Source organism: Pipistrellus hanaki (genome assembly GCF_964339955.1).
Source record: "Pipistrellus hanaki genome assembly, chromosome: 1".
NCBI lineage: Eukaryota > Metazoa > Chordata > Mammalia > Chiroptera > Vespertilionidae > Pipistrellus > Pipistrellus hanaki.
In genome coordinates this window covers 72,608,761-72,622,005 of record NC_140503.1, presented here as the reverse complement: position 1 = coordinate 72,622,005, position 13,245 = coordinate 72,608,761, and the positions used below count along the sequence as shown (strand labels likewise).

The window sequence follows — 13,245 nt, the reverse complement described above, 5'->3', positions numbered from 1 at the left end:
CTGTGGCCTATCCATTTAATTCTAGCCCTTTGTACCCAAAGAAGAATTGATTTCAGTCGTAGTATTCTTTGCCAATTCCAACATTCTAGATCTTGCAATACTAATAGAATTGCAATAGCAATAAAAGGATGTCTTTATCATCTATGTACTTAGTAAGCTGAACATCTTGTCTCCAACTATTATCAGACAGAAAGGAAAATAAACATTTAATAATAACTAGGCATAGAGGAAACAATAGGCAAACTGAAAAAAAGTATAATAAATTGGGACAGGGAACAGATTGTTACTTGTTAACAGTGGCAATGGGAGAATATATCCAAAACTAGAAAATGAAATCCAGAAGTAAAACATAGTTAATGAGTATATTACCCCCACCCCCAAGGATGACAAGAACTGTTTTTATAACCTTTGTTTCAAGTTGTAGGAAATAAGAGAGCTACATGTCTTGTTGGAAGAACTGTAATCTTCCTGAAGCACTAGTCTTATATAATACCTAACCACTTTCTAAGGAGGTAATTAGGCTGTACATAGTAAAGATAGATAGTACAGAATGAAACCAGCCAGGGGTACATTTTCTAAGGCCATCATGCCTAATGGGTATTGGATGCTGGTCTGTCCTTCAGCAGTATGTATAGATCAGACCTTGAAGATGATCTATCTGGGAATGGTCCATGCTTCTCTCCCCCTGGCTAATTCCATCTGTCTTTGTTGGTAGAGAGTCTGCAGCAGAAGAGAGAAGACAGATATGGATGTTTATAAGAAAAGGGAAAATAAGGACCTCTCAAGCTATTTTGTGAAATTCATTTGGACAGCAAACCACCACCACTGCTTTCGCATAATTTTCTCCATTGCATGATAACTTTCCCAAACTAAGGTTTGAGACATCAAAGGCTTCATCACTACTTATGAAACTGATATTTCAGTGTGAGATTATCTGGTGATAATAAGACTACCATTTTAGAAGACCTGGAACATAATAACACCCACAGGTGATCATCAGGGAGGCAGAATTATGCCTCCAGGGAGATAGCACTTTCTTCAATAACTCTAAAAACTTTATTATAGAAATTCAAAACAAAAGTAGAGTAGTATAATGAACTCACATGTAGCCATCACCCAATTTCAACAAACAACTCAAGGCCCATTGTTCATTTCTATTCTCTCACTGCACCTCTCCACTATATTTATACTAAAGCAAAAAACAAAAACAAAACAAAAGATAATCATTTAACTTTCTTTCCATCAATATTTTAGTATGCATCTCCAAAAGATATTTTTAATTTCATTTTATTTTGCTAATCCTCACCTGAAGATACTTTTTCCATTGATTTTTATTTTTATTTTTTTAAAGATATTTTATTGATTTTTCACAGAGACGAAGAGAGCAAATTTCTGCTCTAGCTAATTTCCTGCTAATGGAAATAAAAGAAACTTTGGAATACGAGAGCAAAATATTTATCTACCTTAATAGGTCCTTGGGGTCACCAGGATCTTGGCATGGTGAAAGGGCTTAAATATCCTCAAGACCAAAGCCATAAAAGTTAACTTAAAAGGCAAGCCTAGACTTTTCATTGAACAGAGCTCCTTAACAAACCTCATTTCCATGCCTTTTACCCCTCGTTGCCTGGATCAGAGTGATAAAATGTTACTTGTTATCTCAGGTTTTCCGAGTTCTAGCAGCACCTCTATGCAAAAGATGTATTCCATCAAAAGTACTTTTTTTGTGTGTGAAACTTGGGAATGTCAGCTGCGTCCACAAACTTAGTTACTTTGTTCAAGATGGTTCAGTTTAAAGCCTTTCACTACTATGTAACCTAATTTTTTATTAAAATATATTTTATTGATTTTTTACAGAGAGGAAGGGAGAGAGATAGAGAGCTAGAAATGTTAATGAGAGAGAAACATCGACCAGCTGCCTCTTGCACACCCCCTACCGGGGATGTGCCCGCAACCAATGTACATGCCCTTGACCGGAATCGAACCCGGGACCCTTCAGTCCGCAGACCGAAACTCTACCACTGAGCCAAACCGGCTTCGGCTGTAACCTAATTTTTTAAACCTCAAACCAGGAAGCTAATCTGATGGGGATAGAATTTTTAAAATTAAGATCATAATGGAAAATTGTGTACATGCGGTCACCACACTTGAAACCCATGTCATTCTCCACTGGATACATTCTATCACCTTAACAGAAGACCAGAATGAGGTGTTTAATGTGCAGGCCTACCTTGGAGAATTTTTCATACTCAGATAAGTTAGACTAGTCATGGCTCACCTGCAGGGCTGGTAGCTGAAAACCAGGAAGACTCTCTAGTGCGCTTCTACTCTCCCTCTGACCTAAAGGTTAGAATAGAATGGTAAAAGATAACTTCGTTGAGCAGTTCCTTGGTAGTATTACTTGTGGACCAGGGTAATTCTTTTTTCTTTTTCTTTTTTCTTTTTTAATATATTTTATTGATATTTTTACAGAGAGGAAGGGAGAGAGATAGAGAGCTAGAAACGTCGATGAGAGAGAAACATCGACCAGCTGCCTCTTGCACACCCCCTACCGGGGATGTGCCCGCAACCAATGTACATGCCCTGGACCGGAATCGAACCCGGGACCTTTCAGTCCGCAGACCGACGCTCTACCATTGAGCCAAACCGGTTTCAGCTGGATCAGGGTAATTCTTAATCTGGGAACACTGTTCAGAAGGGAAAAGACTATTTGCTAAGCAATTTAAAAGGTGACTTGAATCTCCACTTTTAGGGATGGTCCATTCTTTTCCTTTGAGGATGGAATGGAGCCAGAGAGATTTGAGTTTATGAGTAGGAAGATGTAGAAACAATATAAAAATATTTTGGGGAACTACAGAAGATGACAGCCCCTTATCAAGAGGACTGGTAGCAGAGGCACCTTTTTGAAAATGATGGGAATAGGATACGGACTTTATCATTCTCATTCAGAACTGAGCTCCTAGCAATGTTCAAACAGAGGTCTGAAGTGGGGGGGGGGGAGGGGGGCAAGTTTAATAAATAGCAGAACTTAACTGGTGACAGGATGCATGCTATTTAGGCAAAATTCAAAGCCTCCCTTCAATGTGAAGGAAATTGGATAAATTAAAGAATATTAAAGAGTTAAACTGGGGGAAACCAAGATGCCGGCAAAGGTAAACAACTAAACTGCTGCCTCACACGACAATTTCAAAACTACAACTAAAAGACAAAATGTCTATCATCCAGAACCACAGGAAAGCTGGCTGAGTGGAAGTTTTACTACTAGAAGGAAGGAGAAAGGAGCACAAATGCTGGTACGGAGGCACACAAATCAGGCTGGTGGCGGGTGACTGGGCACGCGGTTTTTTTTCAACTCGCAGGGAGGCAAGCTCCCAATCACTCTGAAATCCAGTTTCTGGGGAGACGTGGGGGACCCAAACGCCTAAGCGGAGAAGCTGGTCTGTCAGCCATCGGGTCGGAAAGTGAGGGTGACTTTTTTGCAGAGGTGAGCTCAGCAATCATTTTTTACTGCACTGGAGCACGGGACACAGGGACTTGGAAACGCAGAAAGGCAGAGAAGGCTGACTGGCAGCCATTGCTGTTTGCCACGCCCTAGCCTAGTGATGCCTTAGCCTAGTGGTGCCCTGAGACCCTGCCCCGCACATTCTATAAACCAGCCCAGGCTCCACACAGCAGCTTTTGCATATAAATGGTGTGCCCTATGGCAGCTTAACTAAACTGCAGCTCCAGTCAGACTGCTCCAAAACCACCAAATCCCAAGCAAAGAGGAGAAAACAGTAGTTCTTGATGTAGCTCCTGCTGGGTGGCCTCAGACAGTAGCTGACTTGCATCCCATTGGAGATCCAGAAACTAGTGTATCTAGTGATCGGTGTGAGATGACACATATTTCAACTACTCTCATAAGGGACACATTCAAGAGGCAGACTCAATGAGCACCAAAGCCCTACTGGAACAAGTCCTGCCCCATAAATGTGTCTCCAGCACAGCAAGGGATCATTATGGACACAGCGGGTCCTCACAGCCAATTGGTCTGGAGGTCAATTCCTCCCAGTGACACCAACAACAATCAAGACTTAACTACAGAGGGAGAATCCAAGATGGCTGCACAGGTAAACACCTAGCCACAGCCGCACACAACAATTTCAATAAAATACAACTAAAATATAAAATGGACATTACCCAGAACTACAGGAAAGTCGACTGACTGGAAATTCTACAATGAGAAGCAAGGAGAAAACCAGAAGGAAGAGCGGACAAGCTGTAAAAGCCTAAGGTACGGAGACACGTGGCGCGCGGAGAGGACAGAGCCAGAGAGGAAGGGCAGGGCGGCTGAGTGCCTGGCTGGCGTTCCCTAGCGGGAAGGAGATAAAAGCTCCGATTGTGCTGGGCCCCAGTTCCGACTGCTCTGAACCCCAGTTCTAGGCCAGACCCCGGGGACCCAGGCTCATCCATAGGGAGCTGGGCTGTAAGGCGGAACCCCGGGGGAGCAGCAAAAGGAGGTCCCGGAAGTGCGCACATTGTGCGCAGAGAAGGGACGGTTGGCTGTGCCGCAGGATTGTCCTGGGGGGAAGGAGACAAAAGCTCCAGACTGCTCTGAACGCCACCTCCAACTCCACTTCCAACTGAACTGAACCCCAGTTCCAGGCTCATTGGGGGAGAGCCTAGACTGTTTGGTATCAGGCGAAAATCGAGGGCACCTTTCTCTCAGAGGTGCTTGCAATGAGTACTGAAGGACCCTGGGGATTACTGAGACTCAGGAACTGCATAGGGCGGGGCTGAGGGAAGCCAAGGCTGTAGGCTCCACCCTGAAACCCCGCCCCATCAGGGAAGCTGCGAAAATGCAGAGACAACGAAATAGATCACAAACGAAAGAAATGGAAGACAAAAAGCGACTGGATATAGAGTTCAAATCTACGCTTATAAGGTTTTTCAAGAATTTCCTAGAAAAGGTCAATAAGACCTATGAGGATATGAAAAGGGATCAACTAGAATTAATAAGGAATCAACAAGAAATGATAAGAGATCAATAAGAAATAAAGAATACATTGTCTGAAATAAAAAATATTATACAGAGTCCTAAAGACAGAATGAAAGATAGCAAGAATCAAGTCAAAGATTTGGAACATAAGGAGCCAGAAGACACTCCTCTGCAGACGCAAGAAGGCAAGAGAATCCAGAAAATTGAAGATAATGTAAGAAGCCTCTGGGACAACTTCAAGTGTACCAACATCAGAATTATGGGGGTGCCAGAAGAAGAGAGAGTGCAAGATACTGAAAACCTATTTGAAGAAATAATGACCAAAACTTCCCCCACCTGGTGAAAGAAATAGACTTACAAGTCCAGGAAGCACACAGAATCCCAAACAAAAGGAATCCAAAGAGGACCACACCAAGACACATCATAATTAAAATGCCAAGGGCAAAAGACAAAGAGAGAATCTTACAAGCAGCAAGAGAAAAACAGTTACCTACCTACAAGGGAGCACCCATATGACTATCAGCTGATTTCTCAACAGAAACTATGCAGGCCAGATGGGAGTGGTAAGAAATATTCAAAGTGATGAATAGCAAGAACCTACAACCAAGATTACTCTACCCAGCAAAGTTATCATTCAGAATTGCAGGGCAGATAAAGAGCTTCAAAGATAAGAAAAAGCTAAAGGAGTTCATTACCACCAAGCCAGTATTATATGAAATGCTGAAAGGTATTCTTTAAAAAGAGGAAAAGAGATGAAACCGGTTTGGCTCAGTGGATAGAGTGTCAGCCTGCGGACTAAAAGGTCCCGGGTTCGATTCCGGTCAAGGGCATGTACCTTGGTTTCGGGCACATCCCCAGTAGGGGGTGTGCAAGAGGCAGCTGATCAATGATTCTCTCTCATTGATGTCTCTAACTCTCTATCCCTCTCTCTTCCTCTCTGTAAAAAAATCAATAAAATATATTTTAAAAAAAAATAAAAAGAGGAAAAGAAGAAAAAAGTAAAGATAAAATTATGATCAACAAATACATATCTATCAAAAAGTGAATCTAAAAGTCAAGTGAATTAAAAATTTGAGGAACAGAATAAATTGGTGAATATGATAGAATCAGGGGCATAGAATGGGAGAGGATTGATAATTCTCAGGGGGAAAGGGATGTCTGTGTGGAGGGTACGGGAAGAGACTGGACAAAAATTATACACCTATGGATGAGGATAGCGGGGTGGGAACCGGGTGGAGGGGAGCTACCGGGGGGAAAAAGGAGAAACAATTGTAATAATCTGAATAAAGATTTATTAAATTTAAAAACAAAACAAAAGAAAGATAACCATGAAAAAAAAAAAAAAAAAAAGAGTTAAACTGGAGACAGTGCTCTTTTGTGGGAAGATCCCCAACTTCTTTTTAACTTGAAAATTTTCATTTTCTTTTATATGTGCCAATGGTTGAAGCTACAATCCTTTAGGAATGTTATTTAACTTACCCGAATTGTTGGGGGTGAGTACTTGTATGTGGCCTGAATCCCCACTATTCAGGGTTGGTCCAAAGGAAAAGATCCCTAGTCCAGAGGAGGCAGATGAAGTTCTATGGAGGGGAAACACAAGCATCAGCAGAGAAAAGAAAAGGTAAAGGTAAAAAGCATCTGTAAAGAAAGAACCTATACATTTAGGCCAGGAACCCTGCTTGCAAGTGAGAATAAAATAAGTAATTGAGCCCAGCCAGCATGGCTCAGCATTGACCTATGAACCAAGAATTGCAGTTCAATTCTTGATCAGGGTGCATGCCATGTTCAGGCTCAATCCCCTGTGTGGAGTGTGCAGGAGGCAGCCAGTCAGTGATTCTCTCTCATTACTGATGTTTCTCTCTCTCCCTTCCTCTCTGAAATCAATTAAAATATATCTTAAATCTAAAAAAATTAAGTGTTCCAGTGAGCAGATCCCAAGTGAAAGGAAGCAGTGTTACTCACCTGTATGACAGGCTGTGAGTGGAAGCTGGTGAAGGGGTTTCTAGAAAGCATAAAAATGAGCCTGTGAGATAATCCAGACTGGAGAAGAGACTCAGGTATACTAGGGGCTAGAGCAAAGGAACTAAGGGTCAAAGATTTTCATCATGTATGTCAAAAAAACTTTTGCCAAAACTGGTTTGGCTCAGTGGATACAGCGTAGGTCTGTGGACTGAAAGGTCCCAGGTTCAATTCCGGTTAAGGGCATGTACATTGGTTACGGGCACATCCCCAGTGAGGGGTGTGCAGGAGGCGGCTGGTCAATGTATATCTCTTATCAATGTTTCTAGCTTTCTATCCCTCTCCCTTCCTCTTTGTGAAAAATCAATAAAATATATTTTTTTAAAAACAAAACTTTAGGTTTTGTTGATTTTCTCTACTTTCTATCCTCTATTTCATTAATTTCTGATCTAATCTTTGGTTCTTTGAAGTGATCAACAAAACATTAATATTTAGTATTTAGCCATACTAAGAAAAAATAACTAAAATCAGGAATTAAAGAGGGAATATTACTATAAAATTACCATAAATAAATTGGCTGTTGTTGCTTAGTGGTTGAGTTTCAATTTATGAACTGAGAAGTCATTATTTGATTCCTGGTCAGGGCATATGCCTGTGTTGCAGGCTCAACACCCTGTAGGGAATGTGCAGGAGGCAGCCGATCAATGATTCTCTCCCTCTTCCTTCCTCTCTCTGAAGTCAATAAAAAAAATATTAAAAAATAATAAATTTGCTAGGACATCTACATTTTTCAAAGGGAAAAATATGAAACAATTGAGGAGAGACTTTGGTGAAATTAAAAAATGGTTATCCTAAAGAGATTTGCAAATTTCAAATTGCCTTTTTGGAAAGAAAGGGAAATTTCTGATAAGTATTCTCTAATGCACTTGAAAATAGTAATTTTAAGGGGGAAAAGAAAAGAAAATTAAGTGGGTGGAACAAAAATATTTCTTCACTGGACAATATTTAGGTTTAATACACAGTGAAGAAGCCAGATATCCTGCAGGCTAAGAAAATCAGATCTAGTTAACTCTCCTTTTAAGCCTAACTTCTACTGCCATCTTGTGGCAATTTAAAAAATCCATGTCAATTATTTTATTTAAGTTATCCACTTGACTAGATGAGGTTTTCAATGACTTTCTATCACTCAAACCTTTTATTTCCCTCTTATCAGTTTGAGAACAGAAATGTAATTATTTGAAAAGTAATACTATATGTGTGGATATCTGGAATCACTGGAACAAACAAAATGGCATTATATTATACACAGAAAACCAGAAATCTGCTGGTGTATGCACAGAATATTTTGTTTTCTGAGAGGTTTTTTTCCCTCCCCCTCACCAGTATAAGAGTCTCTGGGAGTGCTCCTTCCCTGAATGCTTCTTGCTCCCTGATGGACAAATAATAAACATCCATTAATAAACGTGCCTTAATTTTCTGCTTTCATATTACCGTATTTTTCGGACCATAAGACGCATTCCCCCCCCCCCCCCCAGAAGTGGGGGGGAAAAGTCCCTGCGTCTTATGGTCCAAATATAGCCTACACATATACTGTAAAAAAAAAGTTTTTTTACTTGCCCGGCTCTGTGTGGTCTCTGTGTGCTTGCCCGGCTCTAAAATGGTTCTAAATGCTGCTGTTTACTTTACAGGGTTGATTACATGTGTTTATGACTGTGATGTTGGGTTTTAATGCACATAAAATATTTTAGGACACTATTTGTTTCAGAATCTTTTTTTCTTCATTTCCCTTCTCTAAAAACTGGTGCGTCTTATGGTCCGGTGCGTCTTATGGTCCGAAAAATACGGTACTTACTATTTCTCTGTATCTACACATTGAAGCACATTTTGTTCTTCCACAGTGGGTATCTAGTCCACACTATACTACTTCCAAAATGCGTATGACTGACACTGTTAATTTAGTGCTTGAACATTTCCACTATTTCACCCCTATTCGTTCTCTGCAGTAGCTTCCAACTTCAGATTTGTGCTGCTAAAAGAAAAGTCTAGGATGTTCTCAGATAACTTATGCCAAAATCACGTAAGTTTAATATTCTTGCCTTAAATCTTTGCTTTCATTTAGTATTAGAAATCTCATTGATTTGTTTCAATGATTAGTGTGTTTCAATGATTGAGCACTGACCTATGAACCAGGTCACAATTCAATGCCGAGGTTGTGGGCTTGTACAGGAGCAGCCAATCAATAATTTTCTTTAAAAAAAAAAAAATATATATATATATATATATTATTGATTTTTTTACAGAGAGGAAGGGAGAGAGATAGCTAGCTAGAAACATCGATGAAAGAGAAACATTGATTAGTCGCCTCCTGCACACCCCCCACAGGGGATGTGCCCACAACCAAGGCACATGCCCCCGACCAGAATCGAACCCAGGACCCTTCAGTCCGCAGACCGATGCTCTATCCCCTGAGCCAAACCGGTTTCGGCCGATCAATGTTCTCTCATCATTTATGTTTCTCTCTCTCTCTCTCTCTCTTGCCTTCTCCTTTCCTCTCTAAAAATCAATAAAAATAAAAATAAAATCTCAACCTAGAAAAAAAAGGTAACTTTTACTTACTTGTCCCACGCTGTTACTAAAGCCAGCCACTCTATAAGGGAGAGACTCCACAGAGGAGGACCGGCTGTATAAGGTGAGACAAAACAAAACAAACAAACAAATCTGGCATTAAACTTCTGCAGAGACCTAAAGTCTCCTTGGTCTATCTCAGCCACACCTAGGTATTGCTTTCATCTTCCAACTTTTGCTAACAGTTTAATGTTGCTATGTAGGCTCCCTACTCACCTGACCACTTGACTGCTATGCTGATAATTGGGTCTTGGAGTAACTAAAAAAGGAATAAAGTGCAGAATGAAAAGTTTCCATCAATAGTATGGAAGTGGGTATCCAATCGGTTGCAAGTGGGTATCTGGTTGTATGATCTCATTTCATACATAAGGTTAAGGAAATCACATTATAGTCTTTGAGTGGAAACCATCTTCCAAATGGGAAAAAGATATCTATTCAACTCACACAGATTTTGGGGCAAAAAAAAAAAATGTTCTCTACCTGACTGTGTCGGGGAAGTAATGCCCACTGGTCGAGGTGTGGTTGGCCTGCAGGAAAAAACAGGAGGCAGCGCTAATAACTCTAAGTAGAAATTTCACATTAGAGGATAAATCAAATCATTATTTTTAGAAGTAATAGCTTCCTCTCTGAGAATAAATTGCTTATTATCATGTATTAACAGGTATCATCCCAAAATATGGAGTCCAAATTTCCATATAAGACCCCCTTGGCTGTCCAACTCCCTAAGTGAAAACTTCTTCCCTTTCTTGCCCACAATATGGTAAGTTTTGAAGTCCTCCTTTCCTTCTTTCTTTCCTCAGTGCCTTACCAAGTACTTTCAACTTTACATATATCTAACCAACTGTCCATTCATTCATATATCCACCATTCCCCCTCACTCACTCCATCCTCTCATCCATCTATCCAACAAGCATTTATTTAGGGCTTATATGTCCTAGATACTGAGATTTCAAAGATACTAGAATATGAGTCCTTTCTCTGAGAGGCTAACAGGTTAATGGGAGACACAAAAATAACCCTATCTAATAAAAGAGTAATACACAAATTGACCATCACTCCAACATACAAGATGGCCACCCCATTTGGTCAAAGATGGCTGCCCCCCTGAGGACACAAGATGGCTACCACAAGATGGCCGATAGGGGAGGGCAATTAGGGGTGACCAGGCGAGCAGAGGAGGGCAGTTAGAGAAGACCAGGTCAGCAGAGGAGGGCAGTTGGGGGCTACCAGGCCTTCAGGGGAGGGCAGTTGGGGGCAACCAGGCCAGTAGGGGAGGGCAGTTAAAGGCAATTGGGCCATCAGGAGAGCAGTTAGGCATTGATCAGGCTGGCAGGGGAGTGGTTAGGGCAGGGGTCCTCAAACTTTTTAAAGTGGGGGCCAGATCACGGTCCCTCAGAGCTGGAGGGCCGGACTATATGAACTACTAATTCCTACTGTAACACCTTGGCTGTGCTCACTGCCCAAAAAACCTGGCGGGCAGGATCAGACTCCCCTGGGGGCTGCATGTGGCCCGTGGGCCGTAGTTTGAAGACCCCTGGGTTAGGGGGTGATCATGCTGGCAGGCAGAAGCAGTTAGGAGTAGTCAGGCGGGCAGGCAGGCAAATGGTTGGGAGCCAGCAGTCCTGGATGGTGAGAGGGATATCCGACTGCCCTCAAGGGGACCCAGATTGGAAAAGGTGCAGGCTGGGCTGAGGGACACCCCCTGCCCCCATTGCATGAATTTCATGCACCAGGCCTCTAGTAATAGTAATAAAGCAAGGTTTAAGTGTTATAATGGGCATATCAGTGGTACAAAAATATAAAAGAATACTAGGCTAACTTCTGTGAATACAGGAGTCATGTATTTTTTAATCCACCAACACAGGGCTAACATTAAAAATAATTAACAATTACCAACTAGAGCCGAGACCGGTTTGGCTCAATGGATAGAGCATCGGCTTGGGGACTGAAGGGTCCTGGGTTTGATTCCGGTCAAGGGCATGTACCTTGGTTGCGGGCATATCCCCAGTAGGGGGTGTGCAAGAGGCAGCTGATCGATGACTCTCTCTCATCGATGTTTCTAACTCTCTATCTCCCTTCCTCTCTGTACAAAATCAATAAAATATATTTTAAAAAAAAATAATTACCAACTAGAATGATGGGTGATGTATACCCAGCATTTAATAAATAGTGGTCACTTAATGATTATTTACTCCATAAATGAATAATAGAACACCTACTCTAGCTAATGAAGTCTTGACAGAAGAAATGACATGGAAGTTGAATTCTGAAGGATGAGTAGGATTTCGTAAGATGATGGTTAAGGGGAAACATTACTTTCAAGATTTTACTTCAGTACTTTTCAGGGAGTAACTCCTGGAGAGGTGAAAGATAAGTTCATCAACCATTTCCTTCACCTCAGAGCCCACACAGGAGTTACAACCAAGAGTCAAGAAAGAAAAGAAATTTTCAAAGAGGGTAGAATGGGCCCTGATAAAACTGACCTGCTTCCTTGGTACCAACTTGGCGATTCCTGTAATTGAAAAAAAATGAGAGTGAAGGAAACTGCAGCTCAAGGGTCTTAATCTGTGGATCTTACTTATTAGATATGTAAGCTGCAATGTCTGATAGCTGTGGTTGTTAAGACTTCCAATAGGAGAAAAAATAGCAGCAGTGTTTCCTTAGGAAAATTTTAGCTTTGCAGGAATGAAATTCTAATTCCTCTTCATAAAAAGACAGTGAGAGTCCTGTAGAATAATATACATAGGGAAGTAGGCGAGGAAAAAGAAAAATGACAGGACTACAATGTGCTATAGTGAGTAACTCTTGGAGAAGTGAAAGATAAGTTCATCAACCATTTCCTTCACCTCAGAGCCCACACAGGAGTTACAGGAGCAGGATCAAGAGGAACATTATATACATACAGAGTACATTCTTAGGAAGAAACAAATGTCTAGGAAATACAGTTTGAGGCATTAGAAAGGTCCTGAAGTGTCTTGGGATTCTTGAAGAGAGATTTTAAGTCACAATAGATATCCTATATAATAAAACCCTAATATGCAAATTGACCGAATGGCCAAATGACCAGTCGCTATGATGCGCACTGACCACCAGGGAACAGACGCTCAATGCAGGAAATGCCCCTTGGTGGTTATTGTGCTCCCACAGGGGGAGGGCCGCTCAGCCAGAAGCCAGGCTCATGGCTAGGAGTGCAGCAGTGGTGGCGGGAGCCTCTCCCACCTCCGCAGCAGCGCTAGGAATAGCGAGCCAAGCAGTAAGGAGCAGTGAGCAGGCAGGCAGTAAGTAGATAGGGGTCCCGGACTGCAAGAGGGTACAGGCCAAGCTGAGGGTACCCCCCAACTGCACAAATTTCGTGTACCAGGCCTCTAGTCTCTTCTATAAGAGAGCTTCCCAAATGGTATATTGTAACTCACTGATGTTCAAGGATGGGCTATCAGTGTGCTAAATACTGACCTTTAAAGCCCTCCAAAGTCTTCTGTGGCCTCATCGGTCTACTACAGTGTGCTTGTACACATATTATCAGGTGTAAATGAAAAAGTTATGAAACACTATTCTATTTAGCCTGCTAGATAGATGGGAAAAGTAGGAGAGAAAATCATAGTAAGGAAAATCAATTTCATTTACCTTTAGGATGGCTAGAAATTTCTTTAGTTCTTCATTCTCTTTCCTTAAAACTGACAGCTCCC

At 41.5% G+C, this 13,245-nt stretch overlaps 1 protein-coding gene across 1 annotated transcript in view; it reads right to left on the bottom strand.

Moving 5' to 3' along the window:
• Positions 1 to 508: 508 nt before the first annotated feature.
• RNF212B (ring finger protein 212B) overlaps positions 509 to 13,245 on the bottom strand; it is a gene marked incomplete at its 5' end in the record, with an annotated part of 33,075 nt that continues 20,338 nt past the window's right edge. Inside the window, 10 exons of the mRNA XM_084863730.1 lie at positions 509 to 720; positions 2,276 to 2,337; positions 6,455 to 6,555; positions 6,938 to 6,977; positions 8,315 to 8,363; positions 9,551 to 9,614; positions 9,776 to 9,818; positions 10,040 to 10,086; positions 12,043 to 12,071; positions 13,184 to 13,244. Of these exons, the coding sequence (XP_084719856.1) occupies positions 655 to 720; positions 2,276 to 2,337; positions 6,455 to 6,555; positions 6,938 to 6,977; positions 8,315 to 8,363; positions 9,551 to 9,614; positions 9,776 to 9,818; positions 10,040 to 10,086; positions 12,043 to 12,071; positions 13,184 to 13,244 (562 nt within the window). The 3' untranslated portion in view covers positions 509 to 654. The remainder of the gene's footprint in view (positions 721 to 2,275; positions 2,338 to 6,454; positions 6,556 to 6,937; positions 6,978 to 8,314; positions 8,364 to 9,550; positions 9,615 to 9,775; positions 9,819 to 10,039; positions 10,087 to 12,042; positions 12,072 to 13,183; position 13,245) is intronic.